Source organism: Hippoglossus stenolepis, chromosome 18, assembly GCF_022539355.2.
Source record: "Hippoglossus stenolepis isolate QCI-W04-F060 chromosome 18, HSTE1.2, whole genome shotgun sequence".
Lineage (NCBI taxonomy): Eukaryota > Metazoa > Chordata > Actinopteri > Pleuronectiformes > Pleuronectidae > Hippoglossus > Hippoglossus stenolepis.
The window spans coordinates 2212076-2235732 of record NC_061500.1 but is presented as its reverse complement, the minus strand read 5'-3'; the positions used below and the strand labels follow the sequence as shown (position 1 = coordinate 2235732).

Below are 23657 nucleotides of genomic sequence, written 5' to 3'. Positions count from 1 at the left end.
ATGGCATCATCCACCTGCCCTTTCTCCCTGCTGCTCGGGGAGGAGGGGGTTTGTGAGGGGGCTGGGCTTCACACTTTCTCCATGTTGCTGCTAAAATAATGTCATTAAAGTTTGAAATGCAAGAATCATCACTGGAAGTTTGTTAATTTGTCTTTAAGAGTTATTGTGGTTTAAATAACGCATGTTTGCACTTTTGTGGTTCATCATACATGTGCATGTGAAACGTACAGAGACTTTTATGTTTCTTTATGAACCTGCAGATAAACACTTGTTTTCAACGTGCAACTTTGCGTGTAGATTCTCCAGCTGCGTTCCAAGTCATTTGCGTGAAAGTGCTGCAGAGTGCACGAACTTTTTGTTTTTGTAAGAAGCTATTTTTAGTGTCAGGCCAGGCTGCATGCGCTCAGAGGGGGGGCGTGCGTGGCACGATGACCCCCATCAATCTGCCACGAGCCGGAGTGTGACAATGGCATTATCATACCAATACACCATTCAGCCTCAGCCAATCAGGGCGCGGCGCTTTCACTGCCCCGCACGAGCTGCAGAGCATAAAGAGAGGGAGGCTGCAGCTCTCCACTCACTCTGCTGCAGACTCAGCTCTCCGAACAAACTCTCTGAAAATCTCCCTGTGCGGAATAACTTCATCATCTTCATCATGACTCTTGAGGAGGTTCTGATCCAGAAATCCGCCGAGCGTGCCCAGTGCACCGGCCAAGCCCTGGAGGAGGTCCTGGTGTCGGCTAAAGACAACCAGTCTCTCACCGTGGGCGTCTACGAGTGCGCCAAAGTTATGAATCTGTAAGTATGAGACTCAGCTGAAGAGAGAAAGTTTATTCTGCAGATTCAGATTCTTTGGGTTTGTGTTTTGGATCAAATCTCATGAGCTTCTTTTCCTCATTGTTTCCCACAGTGACCCGGACAGTGTGTCCTTCTGCGTCCTGGCCACGGACGAGCAGTTCGAGTGTGACATCGCTCTGCAGATCCACTTCACCCTCATCCAGTCCTTCTGCTTCGACAACGACATCAGCATCGTCCGAGTGAGCGACGTGCAGCGTCTGGCTGAGCTCGTTGGAGACAAGGCGGAGCAGCTGGAAGACGCTCACTGCGTCCTCATCACGGTATGTACCCGGACCTCAGTCTCCTCCAGCCTCATCCTTTACTCCTCTGCTCCAGATGTGTGTGTGTGAGACATGTGACACTAACCCCTCTTCCTCCTCCTGTGTGAACAGAACCCAGCTGAGGGCTCTTGGGAGGACCCTGCTCTGGAGAAGCTGCACCTGTTCTGTGAGGAGAGCCGCCGTCTGAACGACTGGGTCCCTGAGGTCAGCCTCCCCGGCCGCTGATCGGGGCCCCGGCTCCTCTCTTGCTCAGATGCTGTGAAGCTTCTTATCTGGAAATACTCATCCCGATGAGGATGACCCTGTTTCTGCTCATCCCTGGATACTCCTGAGGAGGATTCCCGTCCAGGCAGCACGGCGCCGGCCCCGAGGAGGGGCCCCCGTGAACCGTCGCCTCTTGTCCCGTCCATGCCCAGATGACTCTCATTCTTTATGTGAACGAGGTCGGGCATGCTACAAGAGCGACTCGTCGACCCTCATTCTTTGTGCGGATGAGGTTTGGAGAGGAAGGAGAAGCGAGTTCTGCGTCCTGTGGTTCCACAGAGCAAACGTCGCACGTTGACACGCACGCGCAGCAGGAGAAGAAGCGGTGCGGAGGAAGAGGCCTTTTTAAAAAGAGACTTTTTTAAAAGTGTCCTCTTCGCTGAGCAACACGACAACAGTTGCAATCAGCGCAAATGTTTCCCACTTTCCAGAATGGTCTTAATTCTCTAAAGGTTTCACTTTAGAAATTTAACGATGACAAAAAAATATTCTAAAAAAAAAAGTCTTGGAAAAAAAACCATCTAAAGGTTTCACTTTAGATTTTTAACAATGATTTTAAAAAAGATAAACATAAAAACAAGAATAAAATGTCTTTTCTCTGAAGGTTTCACTTTGGAAAATGGATGAATTAAGTAAATGTACAAGATGATGTAATGAATGCTTCTTTGTTGGAAACTAATTTATATTGTTAACACGTTACAAGTTGTGTGAAATGATGAATAAAAGTCAACAAATCATATTCTTGGTGTTTTGTGTTTTGTTACTTTCTCTCTTGAACAACACGCGTCACCCGGAGTTGTGTGTGTGGAGTTTCACACTCAGCAGTATTTGCATGGAGCGCGCGCCCGCCTGTCATCTGCTCACAGAATAAAGGCCGTGCTCGGCCCCGCCCCCCCCACAGCTCATCTGCATGTGTATGGCGCAGCGCACAATAGCGCCGCTCCGGGCCTGTCGGCTCCAGCGGTCCGCACAGAGCGGCCATTGTCTGGGCTGCAGATGTCTCCGCAGCCACGCCGCGCCATCTGCCGCTCCCTGCAGGTGGGGGTCGGCCAGGGCAGGGCCGGGAGGAGGTGTCAGTGGGTCTCCAGTGCCGGGGGGGGCAGCCGGGCTGGGTCTGACTGGTTTGGGCCGGTTGTGGAGGTCCCGAGTATCATCTGGTGTCCTGCCAGCTGCTGTCGGGACTATTGTTTACTGGCAGGCACTTGGTGAAACTTTGGTAAACAGGCCACAGAGAGGGGTGGGGGGGGGGGCAGCAGCAGCAGCAGCTGCTCTGCAGCTCAACAATGAAACCTGCGTCTCACACACATCAGCCTTTCAACACATTATTTCTCCTTTCAGGAACCAAACGAGTCTTTTCAAAACCACACAACTGGTTTCTATGGGTCCAAGTTTTTCTTTTCCTTTGTAATCTGCACATTTTCCAAAACCCTGCGTGCACAAAAGGAAAGATGCACAAAATGCACGTGCACAGACATTATATTTTGCATGAAAGAGTTTATGCAAGAAAGACAATAAAGATAACTATCGTTGTTCTTTGTTTCATATCAGTGTAAAGTTTGCACAGGAACCTGAACAAGTCATCATACGACTGATTGAAGCCAGTTCTGTTCCCTGAAAAGACTCATGTTGTTAATGAAAGAAGAAATAATGTGGTGAAAAGGCAAATCTCTGTGGCACGGGTTGAGACCGGGGGCTGTGGCTCAGAGGGGAGAGCGGGTCATCCACTAATCAGAGGGTCAATAGTTCAATCCCTGGCTTCTTCAATCCCCGTGTCAAAGTGTCCTCGGGCCAGATAGAGAAAGTGCTGCAGATAAATACACGTGTGTGAAGTGCAAAAACATTAAAGCACTTTGAGTGGTCATCAAATCTAGAAAAACTCTTTATGAAAACATTTACCATCATTTTATAAAATGGAGGTTCTCAACCTCAGGGTCAGGACCCAGATTTACACATAATCTTTAATCTTCTGATTCTTTTGACCTCGTTAGGCCAAAAAAGTAAAATCAGTCTTTAGTGAAACTGCAGACGACTCAGACGCTGAAGCTGAGAGGTTTCCAGCAGCTTGGCTTTATTTTGAAGGGATCACAAGCCATAAAAAGTTTTAAATCTCTTTTAAAATTAGAGAATTACAAAATGTACAGAAAATTTATAAGAAGAACATTTTATACAGACGTTTACATGTCATCAGGCACTTTCACAGACTGGAAGAAGAAAAACAACTTTAATACAAATTGTGAAAAAAGGAGTCTCTTACACAATGTATATAAATAGTTCAATAAGATAAAAAAAAAATCCCTGTGAACTTGTTGGTATAAAAGAATCTGTATAAAAAGAGTTTCTCTAGCAGTTATGAAAGCACACAGAGCTTGGAGGTGTGTCTGAGGCCCCTGTAGGACCGGAGCCCCTCTCTCTTAGGGTCCCTCACCATCCCTCGTACCACGGGGGGGCAGTCGCAGCCCCGGCGCTTCTGTGCTCGGTGCAGCAGGATTCGATAAACCCCGGTGACGGGGCTGCGACTGTCTGTGGGCCGGTTGATCCGCAGATGCACGGAGGTAAAGCCGAGCTCCTCCAGCGAGCTCCTGATCTCCTCCTCCTCCTCCTCCTCCAGGTCCCCGTACTCCGAGCCCAGCAGGCTCTGCAGGGGGCTCACTGGTTCCTGACGCACCAGCGACCAGGGAAACTCCACAGGCAGCAGCCAATCGCAGCCCAACATCTGGTCCACGGCGCAGCGGTCGTCAGGGACTGGCTTCAAGATGCCCCTGATGAGTTTCTGGCAGGGACCGGCCACCCAGGGCGGGAGGGTGTAGGCCCCGTCAATGATGCAGCGCCGCAGCTTGCCCATGGTTTCGGCGCGGAACGGCATGGTGCCGGTCACCATGAAGAAAAGCAGGACCCCCATGGCCCACACATCCACCGGAGGCCCCAGGTAGGACTCGTCCCTGAAGAGCTCCGGGGCGGCGTAGGGCGGAGAGCCACAGAAGGTGTCCAGGGCATCGGCACGGTTTGAAACCCGCGTGCTGAATCCAAAGTCAGCCACCTTCACACAGCTGCTGGTGGTGAACAGAACGTTCTCTGCCTTCAGGTCTCGGTGGATGATGTTCATGTCGTGCTGCAGAGAAAAAACAAACGATTTAAATGTCTTAGTATGGAACAGATCTGAGATCGTAGATGATCTGTGAGCTTTGATTTGATTTAGTTTGTCAGAACTGCTTACCATGTATTTGATCGCAGAGAGGATCTGGGCGAAGATGATCTTGCTGGTTTTGTCTGTGCATTTCCCCTCGTTGCAGATCTTGTTGTGGAGGTCGCCTCCTCCTGCGTACTCCAGCACCAGGTAAAGGCGGCTGGGCGTCTCCACCACCTCGTACAGTCGCACCACGTTGGGGTGCTGCAGGAACTCCATGCTGCTGATCTCCTTGGAGAGCAGACGCTGGGCCTGAGCGTCCAGCTTCGTCTTATCCAGGACCTTCAGGGCCACTTTGTCTATGAGATGAAGATGAGGACAAGGACGTCTTATTTTCATGTGCTTGCAGTGGGAAAGGATCACAGGCAAAAGTAATGTGACTCGTAAAGGTGTGATGAACAAGTGGATCGTTTCTTTACCTTTAGCCAGAGCGTGGAACGCCATTTTGACCCTGGAGAAGGTCCCGCACCCGATCTCCCCTCGGACCTTGTAGAAGCCCACCCTGCGGCCTATGATCAGCTCCTTGATGGTCTTCTCGTTCTTGCACATGTCGGTGGTGAGCTTCTGCAGGGGGGTGACCGGCGGCGGGGCCTCGGCCTCCTCATCCTCGGACTCTGCGAAGGAGCTGTCTGTCAGGCTGTATTGGCAGTGGTGGAACTTGGGGCTCGCCACCTGGTACTGGGGTCCGGGCATCTCTGTAGCAGGCTGGAGATTCACAGACATGATAAATGTCTGGAAACATAACAAATACTAACGTACACATGAGCGAGCTCTAAATATCACTCTTCAAATTTTCCCAAATAACTGATTTTTATTGGCCGGATTTTTCTATAAACTGCAGGCTCATCCCTCAAGGTCGACAAATTAAATAAAGAGTCTCGTGCAACATCGGCCCCGTACACACCCGGTATCAACATGTGGTTCTTGTGACTTGATCACAAGTGGACGGCTCTGAATGCTAAAAGAACGTGGACCCATGAGGCCCAGACCACCTCCGCATGTGCGTTCACACGTGTACTTAGAGCCGTCCGCTTGAGATCGGATCACAAAACCCACATGTTAATACCTGGTGTGCACGGGGCCATAGTGTTCACTGCAGACCTGTAAGTGGAAATTGCTGCAATAAGACCAAAGAAATTGGACAAAATATAAAACAAATGTAAAAGACAAGGTGCTCATCTTCTTACCAAGTTCCCAAATTGTTGCTCTGCATCAAAACACGTCCACGGCGTCCATCACAAGCGACACAGCTGAGGAGGAAACATGCTTCTTTTGGCCCAAAAGGAGCCACAACAGTTATTTGTCTTCACACATGCTGAGGTCTGACTCGGTCTCATCCCACTGAGCCGACTGCTGCCATCGCTGCTGTTCCTCCACTGCGCACTGATGGGAACAGTGGAGTGGAGGGGGCACGTTCACAGTCAAGTGGACAGCCAGGACGAGCTTCCCTGGCCACACCCTTCGCCGCTCACCTCTCCCTGTCTTTCACCCTCTCCTCCTCACTGAGGAACCAGGGATTAAGATGGTGTCATGAACTCTAATCCTGTTGTAATTTAGGACCGTCCCAATCCCTTCAAACAGTTAACATCAGGCCAGGGAGGTAAAAACCAGGCTGAAAACAGGCAGCAGAGGACGAATACGTGCACGCACTGGTATCTACAGTACATATACATATGACAGGATGCATTGGATCGCAGGTGCAGGAGAACACACCCGTGTGAGAGACATGTCTGCGTTGTGCAGCCACGCTTGATCTCTTGGCTTTTGTGAAGATGAAATGTTACGCAACAGCATTAGGCAATGTTCCCATCGAGATTAGCTCCCTGTCCCCTGAGACGCTGAGCAGAGCAGATCAAGAGATTACAAAGCATGAGGTCAGCAGGCGGAGCGTCTTCCTTCAGGTGTGTCAGTCCCTGTGAGCAGCAGTGGACAGGAGGGACGACCGAAAAGACGTCAAGAGGTGAATAAGTGCACAACTGACTTGTCATGATATAAATCAACGACAAACGAGTATAAAACCCAGAGAACAACGAAACACTCTTCATTGAAACCACTAGTTAAATATCTCCTCTTATACATGTGCACCCATGCTTTTATTTTGAATTTAGTTAAATAAAAATGTCTATAAGCACGACTGATACTTGAGCTTTTCACAGCCAGATCTGCATTTCTATAAATGTCACTAAGACTTTCTGACTTATCAACCACTTGTTTCTGCTTTAAACTCTCAAATAACAAAGTTTAAATAATATAATATTAACACAGTCCAGGAAGCGACTGCAGTAAATAGTCCAGCACCATAACAAAAGCACATGTTTTGTTTTTATGCATTATACAAGTTACATTTCTCCTGAAGAGGTGCAGGTAGAGTAGATTTTATTTAATGCTAAGCTAAGCTAACCAACTGCTAATGATAGCTTCATTATGAGCATACGAACGTGACAGTGATATCAAACATCTCATCTAACGCTGAAAATAAAGCCAGTAATTCTTAAAATGTAAATATATCTTTATAAATTAATGTGACAAAAGCCTCAATATCCGCTTCACATTGCTCCAGTTTAATAAACCATCAAATATCAACACAGGCTTTCAGAATTTAGCTCAAAACAATAAAGTTGGAGTAGTACTGTTCAGAATGACTACAATACCATGCATGTTCTAAAATAATAAACATATGTATGTAAATAACTAATACAATACAATAAATACTCTGATCATTGCATAGATTGTCAACATCAGTGAAAGAAAAGTTTGACTTTGAGGAACCTGAGTCAGAGTTAAATGATTAGTTTTCCTTTAATTGAAAGAAGTCAAATAGGTTTAATTCCCTGAACGATCCTGGACTTCTAACTACTCCCTGACTGCTTCCTCTGCGTCGCCTCCCTGCAGCCGTCTGATTGGATTAAAGCCTTAGACAGGTTAACAGGTTTGAAAGTGTTCTCTGCACACTGCTCACCTGTGAAGCTGCAGCTCCAGTGAGGGACGACGGTGCATCAGAAGCAGTGGGATCTCTACAATGTGTACAACAGTTATGCTTTCAAAATGAAACTAATGAACTACAAAGTGTGAAATGGTTGAGTTACTTGTGTCCAGTGAGTCTGGAGCTTTGTGCAGCTGCAGAGCCGACAGCTCAGCGGCTTGTTAACTTCGTTTGGCCTTGACACAATCTAGATCTTCCTCCTCTTCAGGCGGCTGTCGCTGACGCCGCTGCAGCGCTGGCTCTCCTCCAGCTCCTTGATTCTCTGACGCAGGGCCCCAATCTCCTTGTTCTTCTCCTCTTGGATGAACTGCAGCTTCTGAGGACAAGAAGGAGGCTTTAGAAACACGTCTGACGCTGATGACCTACTCAACATTACCCACTGATCTTCAACAGTTTATTCAGTGGTTCTCGTAAATAACCGGCTTCTAAACGATTCGCAATAATTGTACGAGAGAAAAAAACAGTAACTTCCCATCTGGGTTATTTTATTTATTTCACAACAATACAGGGAGGGAGGATTCTGGGAAGTAATCTGTTACTGAGAAGAGGGAAACTATCAGGACATTAAGAAAAACCTGATGTGAAGGTCACAGGTCAGGGCTCATCTGAAGTTCGCATTCAAAAGACAGAACATACAAACTGGCACATGAAATATGTTTCTGCTGGAGCACGATCAAAAATTCTGATACCTATATACTGGCTGATGGGTAATATGGATATTTTATGAGAAAGAAATGCAGTTGAAGATTGATATTTTAAAAGTTTAACCATAAACTTATATAAATACCTATAAGTAAAAAGAAAAAAAGAACTACAACCAAATATATAGAACTTTTATTAAGAAAATAAACATGTTTATGTAAAATATAAACATAAATCTTTTCTGCATTGTCTATACTGTAAAATAAAACCGTTCATATTGGTCAACTGATAATTCAGTGGAGCTCTAGTTTCTGCACAGTGAGACCTTGGCTCCCACTTCAGTGTGTTTACTTGTTAATTAAGCTCTATAATGGAGAGGAGGGGGGGGAGGATATAAAAGAGCGTGTGCGGGCGGCTCACCCTCTTGAAGACGCTCTGAGGAAGGAGGCCGGAGCCTTGCTGCTGCTGCTGCTGCTGCTGCTGCTCCCTCCACTGAGCTGAGCTCTGAACTCGGGCTAACTTCGCACCAAACTGACAAAACACACACAGCAAAACGTCAAATAAACGTAGGACTCGACACATTGTCTGAGAATAGATGAGACCCTCCTGCAGACGGACTCTCGACCTCTTCAAGCCTTCAGATTATCGATGTCATTACATGTTTGGACTTTATGAGGAGAAAATAACAAATTACAGACTTTAATCTTTAGAAACTAGTCGATGACAAAAGTAAAATGAAGCCTCTTCTTTCGTTTACCTCCATCTGTAACTTGAGGAGCTCGCTCTGCCTCTCTCTCTCCTGATCCTTCAGCCTCTTCTTCATCTCCTCCAGATACAGATCCTTCTTCTCCAGAAGCTTCTTCACTTCAGCATCTTTGGCTTCCACTGTCACAACAAAAGGCACCAGACGAATTAAGGTTAATCATAAGAATACTTTATTTTCGGTGGAGTATTACCTCCAGTGAGGAAGTTATGTTTTCATCACTATTTGATTGAAATTCATGTCGAGGGGAAGCTTTCAGGAAATTATTGTTATGTTATTGGTTGATGTTTTCCTGAAAAAATAAAGTTGACTTAAATGTGAACTATGCATATTAGTAGTATTCAGATGTCAGTGTGTTTTCCTTGTTGTCAACAGCTGCTCTGTATGTGTCGTTGTTTGTCTTGGGATTTGAGACATTGGACATTGGATCTGGACTCTGAGGGATTTGTTTTGAGCTCTTACCCTGACTGGAACCCTCCCTCTGCGCGAGCTCCGCCTCCCTCCTGCTCTGCTGTCTCACGGCCTCTAGCTCCCTCTTGTGTCTCTCCTCCTTTGTGACCATTTCACAGAGCAGCCGCTGAACCTCAGCCTCTCCATCCTGACGACACACAGACCACATCACTCACTGATGCTGCAGCTGGTGAACACTTTAAAGTCATGACTTCATGTCTGCTGTGAACAAAGTGAAGGAAACGTTTGTGCGTCCGTCTTCACCTCCACCGTTCTCTCGTTCTGTCGCTTCAGGTCGACCACGTCCCTCTTCAGTCTCTGGTTCTCCACTGCAACATGAACAATATTCACAAAGAGGAAGAACTATTTGTTCTTCCTCTTAAAAAGATGTGCGCTCAGCTGGTGTTTGTAAATTTACCTCTGAGGTTGCACTGCTCCTGCAGAGTCTGCTGCAAACTGTTCACTGTGAGGAGAAGGCTGTCTCTCTCTGCAACACATCGATCAACACAATAAACAATGACAGGCGGCTGTCAGACAAACATGGAACTCTGGAGAATCTCCGGATATTCTCTGGAGGGGAGGAGATATGAGTGTGAGAATGTAAAGTCCAAATGAGAGGCTGCAGACAGTTGTATAATCTTAAATTCATTATTATTTCAGGGTTGTTATGGAGTGTGTGTCCTTTAAAGTTCATCTGCGTGACCATGTATTCGAGGTGGGATTACTTAATAATACATCAGCCCCTTTTGTAAATGTTAACACTTTTAGGATTTGATTTTCTGAAGGTAACAAACTTCAGACTTTGTCTTTTCTCCATGCACCAGGGACGTGCTGTCGTTTGGCCAAATCACCAGCAGAGGGAGGCAAACAAACACCAAGTCTCACCAGGCTCTTTAAACTTCTCAAACAAACAAAGAATAAAGTTATTCAGTTAGTTTCTAATGTAAAGAAAGAAAAGTCACCTTCAGTCAGACTCTTCTCTTTGGTCTGATAGAATTTAACGAGTCTCGTGGCGTCGTCCAGCTCGACCTCCAACAGCTGGTTTCTGCCACTGACCTGTGAGATCGTCTGTGGAACAACAGTAAGAGACAGTGGACATGTTTGTCTTCATTCTTTATTATTGTCCCTCAAGGACGGACAGTGGAAAGGGAACAGACTCTAATGCATCTGTACATGACACTGAACTAAATGTCTCATGGGCTTGAAATGGCCTCACTTTGGATTCAAGGAACATTAACGTGGCATTTTATACATGTCCAGACATGTTATTTATTAATAAACTTAACAATTAATCTGTAAAGAAATAACCACAGGTCTTAGTTTAATACTGTTAGTAGATAGATATATAGATAGATGGATAGATGGATAGATAGATAGATTGATAGATTGATAGATTGATTGATCTATTTATCTAAGATAGAAATGTATAATTCAATAGAAAGTAGTGAGGAAAGCAACATGACGTATCTTTGATATTTTCAGATGATTAATATAACTACAGAACTAATTACCAGTAATACAAATAATCATCTTTAAGTTTAATTAACTTGTGTTTCTTCTTTTCATACTTGTAACAGTCACATTAAATTAGCCACTGATGAGCTAGTTAGCTAGTGACTCTTAGCTAGCGAACTGGCTAAGCTAGCTAACAGGCTAAGCTAGCTAACTGGCTAACTAGCTTACCTGCTCCAGTTGAGCGAACTCCTCCATTAGGTCGTCGAGATGAAAACAGTTTAACTTCTTCATGGTGTTTGTCCAACAAAGAGCAACTTACTGAAGAAAACAGCGACGAACGCTCGACTTTCATTCAAGATGCGTGAGATTCCTCTGCGGATGCTAACTGCTAACTGCTAACTGACTGACAATGGACGTTAGCTGACATTTAGCTGCAGGAGCTAGTTCACAGCAACGCTCAGAAAAAATTATTATTCTATTTTAAATTAAATATTAAATTTACTGTTCAGTGCAATAGATGATGTAATATTTGTTTTTGTTTCACCAAATAATTAAACTGAACATTTAAGAGTAAAGTTATGTTGAAAATACGAATTTATATATTATATTATATATTACCTTGTTTGTCAAGTAGTAAGTAAAATCTATTCAATAATAATAATTGTTATTATTAAAGTAAGTGGAGACATGAAACTATCTGAGATTAAAAACACGACACGAGAGCAAAAGTATGAAAGTTCTTTATTTGACACTTTTTAAACAGCTAAAATGTAAAAACTGTAAAATTCAATACTGACGAAAAATGTACCCAAAGAATTGAATGTACATGAAGATGCACATTTTACTAGAAACCAAAAGAAAAACTAAAAAAGAGTCCATGCATTAGAAAAATATACTTCTACTACGTACTGTTAAGACGAAAGATCAAATACCTTTCGCCGTCAGCTCGGGAAACCTTTCAGTCTATGAAGAAATTAGTATGTAACAGCAATAACATAAGACAAGTATTTTAATATTTCATGCTCCAGTTGATCATTTATGCTTTGTTCTGCTTCACCTGTCGCCAACAACAAGATAAGATCGAGTATTAAACAAGCAATGGCTGACTCATTAGTTTAGTGACATTGGTGTTAAAGCCCGAGAAGCTATGAAAACATTATTAAAACCATTAATTCAGTGTGTTTGAGATGATTCATTGTTTCCAGACATTTTCCCCCCAGATTGTGTTTATACACAGAACCTGATTTTATCATACAGAAAGTTATTGATATGTACAAAGTTTTGAGAATAAAACAAACAGTCTCATTTAGTGCTGCATTAGTCAACATTATATATTATAAAATGTAATGAAACGAGGAAGGTGTCAACGGGGAATTATCCTCATATAGTTTTTTGTGTTTTTAAGTTCACAGGAGCAAACGGCAGATGGAAATTTAGAGTAGTTGGTGAAGAAGGTGGAACATTTAGCAGCCAAGGGTCCATTTCCACCCAAAGTATCTGGAACTTTCACCGTAGCATAAAAACCAGTGGGAAATTAGGCAAATTAGCAAAGTAGCCTGCACCCCCACCAGCAAGGACTTTTTGGGGGAGTTAAATAATTCCCTTATCCCTGGTCCCTGTGATGGAAAAGCTACAAAAGTTCCTAGTTCCTGGGGAAACGCAGCTTAAACAGTCAGATATCTTTCTCAGGAGTCGATGGAGACCAAACCTGAGCTAAAAGAAAAGTGAAGATTGGATTTACATTCAGCATTTGGACACAAATACAACTCTAAACAACTGAATTGCAGGTTTCTATGCTGGACTTGAAATTGCAGCTGATCTGGTTGTAGCCAACAGAACATTAACATGTCGGGTCCTTGGGGATTGTTCAGTTCTCTCGTGGCCAGAATTGATCATTGATTGCAGCTTCCACAAACCTATGTTCTAAAGAAGTAGTGTTGAGCTCCTGTTTTGAGGAGTCAGATTGTTGAATTATTGAGCAGCTTGTGTCATTTCCTTTCCACAACCGCAGCTAAACACATTCTTGTGTCCTATTCATCGCTCATAGCAAACCTGTGGACTTCCCAGTGGGAGGTCGGGGCGACAACCGCATATGGCCCCCCGACCTCCACTCCAGCCCTGTCGGGGTGCAGTGGGAGGTCGGGGGACAACAGCCGCATATGGCCCCCCGACTATTTTAGGAGAGCTGACATTCAAAACACAGCCTCGGGAAAATCAATCTCCAAGAACTGTTCCGAAGCGTATCTGCCCTTGATTGAATAGTCTTTACTTTGCACGGCCCGCCGCTGACCTACGGCGTGACGCTTCCCAAAAGGTCAGGGGTCAGGTAGCCGTCTGGGGTGGGCATGGGCTTTGGGATTATTATCTGTGGGACAGGTGTGGAGTTTGATGTCAGTAGGAGGCTGTTCTGTCCGTCAACGCCCTCGACCACGGTGTAGACAGGGGGAGAGGGCAGCGGGGACATGGCGGTGGGGTCTGCTTCGTAGTAAGGCGATGGCACCGTGTAGCGGCGCTCACTCAGATCCCCATCGGACAAACTGGGGCTCATTTTCCCGGCTTTTAGCTCGGAGGTGTAGCCGCCGTTATCTGCACTCACCAGCATCAGCCGGAAATCGTTCTTTTCCTTCTCCTTCTCCACCACACTGTCTTTCTCTGAGTCTTTGCTCGTGGTTTTTTCCAGGTCAGTCTGCTCCTCAGGCGCCAGCAGCACTTTGCCAGACGACCTCACCTCAGTCACCTGCGTGTACAGAGCCTCCCGGGTGCTCGGCGTCTCCGCAGCAGTTGGGCTGCTTGGCTCGGATGCCTCTTTACTGAGGGTTTGGTTCGGGATGAGAGGATTGAACGGTGACACGTCCGAGTCGATGGGGAGATCCGGGTCGCAGCAGCTGGCGCGGCCCGAGTCGTCGTCCCTGAAGCCGATGGAGAGCGGAGAGCAGCTGTAGAACAGGGAGCGTTCCACGAGGCAATCCGTGTCCAGTTCTGTGAGTCTGTCGCTCTGCTCCTCGATGTCCAGATCGATGAACTCCACCCAGGAGTCGCTGTTGTACAGCTCCGGCCTCAGATCGGGGGGACCGCCCAGGATGGACGTCAGCTCTCTCAGCTTTCCTTTCTGTGAGATATAGAAAATCAGCTGATGAGTCGGGTCAGAGGCTTCTCTTTTTACATCCAGGCTACAGCCACACTTTTACGGTTTTGTCTGAAAATGCATAGACTCTGCTACAGAGATACAGTTTGGAAAATTCGAGCAATCTGTGTACAGGAGTGGTCACGTGATGTGGTTAGAGTTCAGGTGTGTTAGTGTGTTATATGCGGGTGAATACCTTCAGGAGCTCAGAATCAATTCCTCTGATTTTCGGTCCAGGGACAGGAGGCAAAAGAATAAACATCAACCTTAGGGAAGCAAAAAGAAAATCACATGAATAAAGACATTCAGACTATTTAACGCTTTTGAATGACACAGACAATGAGACTGATTTTCAAGGTCACAGCCCACGCACACACCGAGCAGCCGACTGAACGCCCTCTTGTCTCTGAGCTTTTTCAAAGCTTGATAATTCACTTACTTCTCCTGCTGTGATATGAGAACTAACATCAGGATGGCCAGTAAACACAAGGCGCCAAAGATGAGCAAAGCCACGACTGGGAATCTGGACACTGAGAAAGATCAAAAACACATATATAATATAATTATATAACATAGAAAGATAATGGATTTGTTTTTATTCAGTGACTGTGTGACTCATAAAGGAAAAGATGAACTAGTGACGCTTTCATTTATCATAACATGAAGACTTTGCAGTGAGCGTCGACGTCATCGTATGCAAATATCTTCCGGTAGTTCCCGAAGCCTGATTGGTGACTTTAGGCCCCTAATTCATGACCTATACTGCAGCCAGCCACCAGGGGGCGATCAAAATGCTACACATACAGCACCAGCCAGTGTGTAAACGTAGTAATGAATGTTTACCTTTGGATGGGATATGGACAAACACAGAGTCGCTGAATTCTCCGAAGTCTTTCGCTGCGTGCATTTTGCACCGGACTCGAACCTCGTGATTGACGTTGGTCTGGAGCCCGTAGAGGGAGCGGTGCGTGCTCAACACAAGTTCAGACTGCGGGGAAGAAAAAACAAGATTCAGAACAGCAGCACAGTTTTTAAACTCAACTCCACCAAAGCTCGAAATTTAACAGAGCGGAAATAAAACGGAGAAGGTGCCCACCGCCTTCCACAGGTCGGAGTTGACGTCGCGGTGCTGGACCTCGTACTGGAGGCGCATCCATCCCATCCCCACGTCCGCGGACTCTGGAGGCTTCCAGCTCAGCATGATGTCATAGTGAGTCCCGGTGGAACTCACATTGAGCAGCGTCCAGTTCAGGCTGAACGCTGGATCCGGTTGAACTGCAGAGCGGAAAAAGGTTCATCGTCAGAAGTTTAACATCACCTCAGGTTTCAATACACGTTAAGGAAACTCCATGGACAAAAGTAAGTGGACACCTGATCGTTGCATCCACATGCGATTGCTTAGCAAAGTGTCCCATTATTTTTACACTGTTACACGTGTTTACAGCCGAGCAGCTAACCCACCGATGTCTTGAACGTAGAACAGGTCCTCGTCGTAGAGGACGGTTCGGTCGGCCGAGTGGAGCTGGACGCTGTAAATGGTCCAGACGGTCGTGTGGTTCTTGTTGAAGAAGCACTCGTTGGGCCGCTCGGTGCTGTAGTGAGGACACTCGCTCCAATTTTTAGGGGAGTCCGGGGAGGGTCTGCGGGGCGGAGGCAAGACAACATGAGAACAAATACAAGATGGAAGGAGGAGCACTTCTCTCAGTCTGAAAATCTACTCTACAAAGCAGCTTAGGAATATGTCAGAGGAGAAATAGAGAATGTTTATACAGCTGTAGATTAAAACGGTGTATAATATGAATGCACATATTTGGGTCTTTAAATTAATTGCCTGTTAATGCAGGTGACATCCATGTAAAATAGTAAAACGAACAATTCTATGAAGAAGCACTGTATCTATCCAAAGCTCAACATTCTTCCTCTGCACCATCGAGTTCCATTTATGTACAAAATAACTTTACCTATAATCACATTTTTCTCAGTAGTATTGAGTAGTATAACTCATTAATAAGACGTCGTAAAAGGCCTTAAAACCAAAGAAAATACAGAAACTATAGGTCAGATCAGGATTTGTTTGATTTATTTAATTATGCACATGCATGTTTACACCCATAGATTATATATCAGATTTCTGTTTTGCAATTTTCCCCTTCTTCCGTGCACATTGTTGTAAAAAAAGCCTGGAAACCTTGATTTCTTTGAGAGCACAGAGAAACCACATTATGTCTGGCAGAGTTTCCCGGCTCACATTTTGTTAAAGTAGAATAAGCGGAGGGCTCCCGGCTCGGAGAGGTTCTGGAAAGTGCCGACATTCCATCTGCAGCGGAAAGTCTCCATGTTGTTGGAGACACAGCCAGTGATGTGTGGGCGTCTCTCGGGGAGGACTGCAGGGAGACAATAATTACACATCGGATCCTTTCTTTTATTCCACAAACATCTGTTTCACTCTCTATGACTCGCGGCCGCCTGTCAGGGACACGGTGTAACCTAACTCCAATGAGCTCCAGCCACAGGGCAAACAACCAGCGTTTTCCTGGAAGACATTTAACTGCTCTTCAAGCGAAAGCTGCCGCTGGAGAGTTCACTGCCACGGCTGTCGTGGAATCAGCTTTTTTTGCTTTCCCCATACGCAGAAACGCTGGAGCACAGAATGTACCACAGGGATCCTGTTTTACTGGCTGCAAGAACTCACACTATGTGTTCACACAGCTTCAGGGACAGAGAGTAGTATTGCAAAATTGGAAATTAGACATTTTATGAGTGTGCTGCAGAGAGTCGCACAGTGAAAACAAAGTTGCAAAGCATTTTTACAGTGTTGAGACGGATCCAGAAAAATCTGTGAAACCAAAAAAGGGATTTGATCTGAGGAAAAGGATTTTGTTTTTAACTGTCAGTCTGGCGTGTTCTGTGTCATTTCCTGTTGCACATACAGTTCTCATCTACTGACTGCAAGACATTATACTGTAATAGTTATATACCATTGTATCTGTACCATACCAGGTTACAGAAGTAATGTAGAGTTCTTCTTTTCCTCGCTGCACTCGTTCTGTTTCCAAATAACGTTGTTTTAAGATGTGCCTTTGATTAGAAAAGAGATCTTTGCCATATTTGCTACTATCTGATCTTTTTCAGTCCCACGTATGAATATTAGTATCCAGGGCTCTTCTCTGAACCAGGGTGCGTAAAACCAGAAGAACCACTTCTCTGCAGCTTTCAATCCCGTCAGCCTCGAGGTTAATAAGCAGTTAAATACTTGTGTTAAATGTGGACGAACTGGCTCTTTAACCAATAAGCTCCGGGAGGTTGTGATCAACACGTCAGGAGGAGCAACACAAACACAAGGCCGGGCCGGCTGAGTACCGAGAAGTGTCAGGACAAGACGCCTCCTCTGCAGCGGAGGATGAATACCTCTGGCTCAGGGTGCTTCGGGGAAGGGGGGAACAGGTTAAAAATAACCTGTTTACCATATCCCCGACCCTGAGTAAGAACTGTGCTGAGCTCAGGACGAGGGGTAAAATCTATTTGACTCTCAGTTATGCGAAGCATTCGTGAGGCTCATTTCAACCTGATGAATGAGCTCATGTGGGTGGTTTGGAAAGAGGGACACGAGGAAAGTGGTTAAAAGAGACAGTTTGCAAGAACTGATTTATTATTATTTATTATGGTTTGTGTGAAAGTGAAGATTTTACTTTTTCTTCCCAAATCTGCATTTCCCACATGTCCACTGAGATCTGTGTTGGTTCAGGATCACACATGAAGATTCAATCTTAACGTTTGGAAAACCAAGGTGTATATTCTGTAATAAGTCTGGAGTGAAACGCTTAAATAACTTTAATTTATTAGATTAGCCAAGAACGTTTTTGCACATCTGGGTTATTAAGCCTCTTAAATCTATTGCAGGAAGATTTACAGTATAAATATATTTACTGTGGAGGAAGATTTTACAACGTGGTCAGAGTTTGCTCCCTTTAGTATTTTTCTACTTTTAAGTAGATTTCTGACTTTTACTTCTGAGTATTTTTACATTGTGGTTTTGTTGTCAAACATCTGGATCTGAGTATTTCTTCCACCACCGACTGACACAAAGAGCAATGAAGGTGAAAGGAAAGTGTTTCTGCTCCGTGACGTCTGACTCTCACACAGATTAACATCCACACACAGAGTGTTGTGAACATCTGGGTCCCGGTCGTTAGAACACAACTCGCTCACCTTGCAAACTGACCGGCCTGCTTTATTTTTCGTGCCTGTGTGTCAAAGTTAAGTGCTGCCGTGTTTGCTCAGCAGAGTTCACCTCTGGTGTAAGTAAACGTGGACGTGGACGTGGAGCTCTTTGTGAACACACTCATTAGAGCCACAAAACACGGAGCCACTGTGATATCACTTTACAACGAACAGCGTTCTCATTACAGGACTCGTCCTCCTGAGGCAAACCACGAGCCGAGCCAGTAAACATGTTGACGCTGTGATTTCTCTCTGAGCGCTGCCAACGCAGGTCTATCTTAGGGTTAAAGAAAACATCCTCAATGTGTTTTTTAAGCCCAGATGTGTTTCCTCCTCAGCCACGACTTCCAGGGAAGCAGGAAATAGGAAATAGCAGCTGCATTCATTTCCTTTGAAGGTCGAAGTCATAACTTCAGCAGATGCCACAAACCATCAGGTAGAAGCACAGCTGACTGTCTCGCTCTGTTCCTGCAGCCGCTTGATGATAATCAATGTGTGTTTTTCCTTTTATAGCCTCCATTAATCTGCACGGAGGCTTCCATTAATGTGTTTCCTGTGAGCGCGCAGGCCTTATTTACAGAGTCCCATGTTCAGACATCAATCAGTGCGCTCTCAGGGGGAAACGCTGGGTCCTCTGCATTTATATAAAGGCCGTTTCCTCCTTGAGAGCCGCTCTCATTCCTGATAACAGCTCTCTACTCACCCAACGAGCCTCATTGTGTGAAACGTACATGGGGGGGAAAAACTGCCGTGTTGGCGAAAGCAAAGAGTCACAATAGTGGAGAAATCTAATCACATTAAGAACCGATGTCGTGATCCCTGAGGGATGTGAACTGTGATGTTTTAAGATCTTCTGAAGCAGCTGCTCGATGCTGAGAGGAGACTTCGGCTGATCTAAGGAACCAGGACGTTTCCTGCAGACGATGCCAGGGAGATGAGGCAAATTAGCTGCTGACGTAAGAAGAAGCGATGGCAACAACAAGCTGCTCCACCCCGCTCCACCAGGAGGGGGTAGTGCTACACAAGACCACACAACAACGACGCTTTATAAATCGAGCAACATCAGTGAAGTGTATTCTCTCTCGAGGAAACTGATTTTACAAGATTGACCGACTGAAATAAAACGCTGCAGTGCTCGACTAATCAGGCATCTTCAAGCCCCTCCCCAAATGTTCCTGTACTTTGGCATAGTACTACCCCCTTCTGGGGGTAAAAAACGACCCTGGACCTTTATTTAGATCCTGCAAAGGTTCCCAGTTCCTGGAAAGTTCCCACAGTGGAGCTGTGGTATATATATACACCTCACTACAAATGATCCCAATATATTCTTATTATATTAATAAACACTCTCTAATTCACAGTGTTATTGTTCATGATAAGATAAGTAACTAGAGGGACATCAATTTTATTTTCTAAGCTTTTTTGCAGCTTGAACAGGGAAAGAAAAAATATATAAAATATATGCAATGATGTTTGGCTTTGCTCAAATCTACAGATCTGACAGTAAACGAGGAACGACTCAATCACTGGATCAGGACTCGTGCACAGATGTTGGACATATAATTTAGCCCCTCTGTGTAAATTGTGGCCCCCTTTTACGGCTCCTGATCTGGTGAAGGCCTCGCTCCGCCACCGATCCAGATCCACTCCCAAACTTCACGCCCCCCCCCTCCAGCATTTCTTGGAAATCTGTTCAATAGTTTTTGAGAAATCCTGTTGAACTGCAAACAAATGCAATTGAAAGCGCCACCTCTTTGGCGCAGGTGGTCGTGGACGTGCAGCCAGGATCAGCTCAGATAGCTCTGCCTCTGAAAACACATTATGTCTGCATCATAATATAAATGTTGAACATATTTCATTAATTTGTTTTTTCTCTCCCCCCCGGCGAGCAGCCAATCACCACGCAGAGACCCCACACTGGTTTAACTCTGTGACGTGGGAGCGGCGCTTCAGAAATCTGCAGGTCATTACAAGTTGGCAAACGTGCTGCCATGTCTGCAGAGAGAAATTACACAAACACTGGCTCACTGCTGGTTTCTGCTAACAAGCTGCTGACGCTCACGGCCATGTCCCTGCCACAGGCGGGAAAAACACACCTGTCAGAGCGCACACGAGAAGGGTGGGAGCGAGACTCTGGCGCCTCCCTGACTGAGTTATGTAAAGAGGCCAAGCGCAGGACGCCAGCGAGGGACTTCAATGGTCAGAGCTTGTTTGAATCTGTGGATAAAACAAAGCTCATGTATGCAAATACATCGTCTGTCCATTGGCACTGAGGCTGTTCGGGTTGTGAAGGAGGGGGGCACACAAACAGCTCGGCATTGTTCGGCGGTGAAGTGCTCTCAGAATTCCTGGGAAGCCACTTCACTAGAAATGCGCTGGCCGCTGTGTGTGGCTCTGTCTCTGTGGAGAGTTCCGCTGTTGTGCAACACTTTTCATATTCATCTGACTGCCAAAGCAGCACCGCAACTATGCAGCTGCTGATGTTTTCTATTGAAGGTGGTAAACACGCTCCTGCAGCTCCATTAAAAACTGATTTATCTCCATTTATTTCTTCCACCTGGCAATTTGTTTTGTTTTTTCAATCAAACCAAACACCAATCGACAGGAATTAAAAATCTGATCGTCTGAAGACTCGAGACGTCACAGAAAGCATCTTAAACACCAAGAATCAAACATCAAAGCAAACAAATCAACACAATCAGTGTTAGCGTGTCTACAGACGCTTTAATCTTCAGGTGAAAAGAGAAGAACTGCTGCCAAATGCTGATTAATCCTGAACGTACCTTGAGTTGAAGCCGTGAAGAAGTGAAGGCAGAGGACGAGCACGGCGAGCGGAGCTGCAGGAGCCATGGTGCTGAGCTGTGGACCAAACATGTGCTGAATGTTAGTTTCTCCACATCTCGACCCGGGAAGGCCCTGCCCACTCCCACCATGAAGCACAGACTCCACTGCTCAACTTCCCACTAAAGAGGAGACAGAATAGAAGGAGTCACGGGACGGAAAACCTGCTGCAGATAAAAGCCCTGAAACGTTTTATTATTCCACTTCAGTGCAGCTTCGGTTATTCTACCTGCTGACGTTCACCTGGATTCACGTGAACTCTGCTCCCACTTTGCAAATAATTAGCTAAATACTCGAAACCCGAACTCTTCAGGACAGAAGCCCAGGAAACCCTGCAACTGTTTAGTTTTTTCTTAACTGCTTAAATTAACTGGATCATTTACAGCTGTTCTTTACGACTTCAGGCTTCTGATTCACACAGGATTTTACATTCGGTGGTTTGAAATTGACCTCATTCCAACGTTTTTCAGGTTGAAGTGAATCTTCTCTTCAGGAATCTGACGCTTCCAGCTCCCAGCTCCACTTTGGGAAGAACCCTGTCTCGTTAGTGGCCCGGTGGACCGTTCAAAATATAATAAAACAAATACATCAGGGTTTTACCGTCTTCGGCAAACATGCAAAATGTGTAAAAACAACAAAACATCTCTGTCATACGTGCATGAGAGTGCATGAGAGTGCATGAGAGGGAACTGCATGCATACTGGTTGAGCAAGAACAATCAACAGGTACTTGAACTCGGTCCACGTTCACTTCAGTTAGTTCTTTTTTTCTTCGCCATGTGACCAGAGTCCCGACTGAAAAACCAGCAATTTACAAGTTGCAGTTTTTATATCAGTGGATTTTATTGATCTAATAGTTTTTAATGGAAAGACACACACACAGTGGGTAACTTGTGCCACTGTTGTGTGTGTGTGTGTGTGTGTGTGTCTCGACAACGTGTGACACACATACGACTGCAGCCACTTCCCACAGAGAACCTTTACTCCTGAGTGAAACACTGAGGAAGTCTCCTGCTGATAAGACCAACAGACTCAACTACCCTCCAATAACACGTTTCTGTGGAGATAAGCAGGTGTGGACTCTGGTAACAAAGGGCGACTCAAGGTCAGGACAGGACGCCGAGGGACGATTTCACACCACGATTTTAATTTACGTTTTGACACCACGTTTGTCACCTTTATTTTAAGTTTTCAACCTTTGCTTGGGGAAAATGTTCCAGATAATAAGGACAATATCCAGTCGCTCGTCACACGTTCAGTATAAAGCACAGACTTACACATCTGCTGTTGCTATAACGACCCTGTTGAAACATCTGTTTTCAATGTCACGCTCCTTGCTGATGGTTTGCAGAAGAAACCACAACAATAACAGAACCAGGGGCCGAGAACCTGGTGTTTAAAGAAGACGTGTTTCACTTTGTACTGGCAGGAAAGGACGTTAGGGACAAACTGCATCAACACAGCTCATTAAGTCTCTGCGGACTTTTTATCTGACTGGACGCAGGGTTTAAATCATCAATACATCGGTCAGTTAATCAATATGTTTATTAATTAGTAACTTGTCAGAGGAAAATAAAAATGTGATTGTTGATTATTAATATTAATTAATATCAAGTCTTAGTACGTGTGAGTGAAGTATTTAAGATAGATAGACAGACGGACGGTGGGACGGACGGACAGACAGACAGAGAGACAGATAGATAGATAGATAGATAAATGAGAAATAAATGATAGATAGATAAATTAATAAATGGATTGATCGACGGACGGACGGGACAGATAGATGGATAGATAGATAAATGATAGATAGATAGATAGATAGATAGATAGATAGATAGATAGATAGATAGGTAAATGAAAGATAGATAGAGAGATACAGATTTATTGACAGATTTTCATATTTACAATTACCAATATAGAATAAATAGCTTTGGAAAATGGAAATAATCTAACTTGCAGCAACTTAAGTCCTTTAAAAATAAACTTAATGTAAACTTCATTTCTTTTCCACCAGTGAAACTCTGCCGCTGGTTTCAGACGCTTCACAGTTTCTGCCCCCGTCTGAAATCAATACTGAACATGTGAACACAACAACAACACAACAACACAACCAGTCTATAGTCTGCTTCCACAGTGTGAGACACACAGTGAATGTCCGTGCAGCTGCAGACACACACATCTGGAGACAGAGGAGACACTCACCTGTGTGTGTGTGTGTGTGTGTGTTTCTGAAGAAAAGCCCCAGTGAAGTCCACGCGACGTGAACAACCTCCCACACTGATCTGTTCCCCAGGTTCCGGACTCTGTCGAAGAAACACGACGTGTCCGCCTGTCTCTGAGGCTCAGAGGAGGGCGCCACCTACTGGCGAGTCTCTGCAGGACAGCTGACACTACAGGATTATAATAATAATAATAATTTATTTTTTATTATTATTATGAATTATTATTATTAATAATATATAATAATATGTCTGTCTGTGAAATGTAATGGAGGAAGAATACTGTGCTCACGTCAGGTAACAGCACTGTATATTATTTATTTATTATAAACCGTATATCTACAGTAAGTGTGTCAGTTTCACTGCAGATTATTTAAAGTTTCTACTGTGACAC

The 23657-nt window shown here is 44.9% G+C and overlaps 4 protein-coding genes across 8 annotated transcripts; 1 reads left to right on the top strand and 3 right to left on the bottom strand.

Moving 5' to 3' along the window:
- Positions 1-567: 567 nt before the first annotated feature.
- gadd45gb.1 (growth arrest and DNA-damage-inducible, gamma b, tandem duplicate 1) lies at positions 568-2121 on the top strand. The gene is made up of 3 exons (XM_035141837.2): positions 568-798; positions 911-1118; positions 1230-2121. The coding sequence occupies exons 1-3, from the start codon at positions 656-658 to the stop codon at positions 1341-1343; spliced, it is 465 nt and encodes a 154-aa protein (XP_034997728.1). The 5' UTR covers positions 568-655; the 3' UTR covers positions 1344-2121.
- A 1291-nt stretch (positions 2122-3412) lies between these two features.
- Positions 3413-6576, bottom strand: nim1kb (NIM1 serine/threonine protein kinase). Its single transcript, XM_035184120.2, has 4 exons — positions 5754-6576; positions 4986-5271; positions 4597-4865; positions 3413-4491 (listed from the first exon to the last, which is right to left on the bottom strand). Exons 2-4 carry the CDS (start codon positions 5257-5259, stop codon positions 3730-3732), a joined length of 1305 nt encoding a protein of 434 aa, XP_035040011.1. The 5' UTR covers positions 5260-5271; positions 5754-6576; the 3' UTR covers positions 3413-3729.
- Positions 6577-7109: 533 nt separating this feature from the next.
- On the bottom strand, positions 7110-11467 carry LOC118126034 (coiled-coil domain-containing protein 152). Its single transcript, XM_047344388.1, has 8 exons — positions 11088-11467; positions 10367-10472; positions 9823-9891; positions 9669-9733; positions 9417-9552; positions 8949-9076; positions 8612-8722; positions 7110-7865 (listed from the first exon to the last, which is right to left on the bottom strand). Exons 1-8 carry the CDS (start codon positions 11148-11150, stop codon positions 7737-7739), a joined length of 807 nt encoding a protein of 268 aa, XP_047200344.1. The 5' UTR covers positions 11151-11467; the 3' UTR covers positions 7110-7736.
- Positions 11468-11583: 116 nt separating this feature from the next.
- Positions 11584-23393, bottom strand: ghrb (growth hormone receptor b). 5 transcript variants are annotated; one of them, XM_035184115.2, is made up of 9 exons: positions 23247-23393; positions 20988-21167; positions 16232-16367; positions 15445-15623; positions 15080-15258; positions 14827-14971; positions 14423-14513; positions 14180-14249; positions 11584-13968 (listed from the first exon to the last, which is right to left on the bottom strand). In XM_035184115.2, the coding sequence occupies exons 2-9, from the start codon at positions 21076-21078 to the stop codon at positions 13150-13152; spliced, it is 1710 nt and encodes a 569-aa protein (XP_035040006.1). In that variant the 5' UTR covers positions 21079-21167; positions 23247-23393; the 3' UTR covers positions 11584-13149. The 5 variants fall into 5 exon arrangements, with proteins under 5 accessions (XP_035040006.1, XP_035040007.1, XP_035040009.1 ...); XM_035184116.2 differs by having other exon boundaries at positions 20988-21170; positions 23248-23350; XM_035184118.2 differs by having other exon boundaries at positions 20988-21063; positions 23247-23329.
- Between the last annotated feature and the right edge of the window lie 264 nt (positions 23394-23657).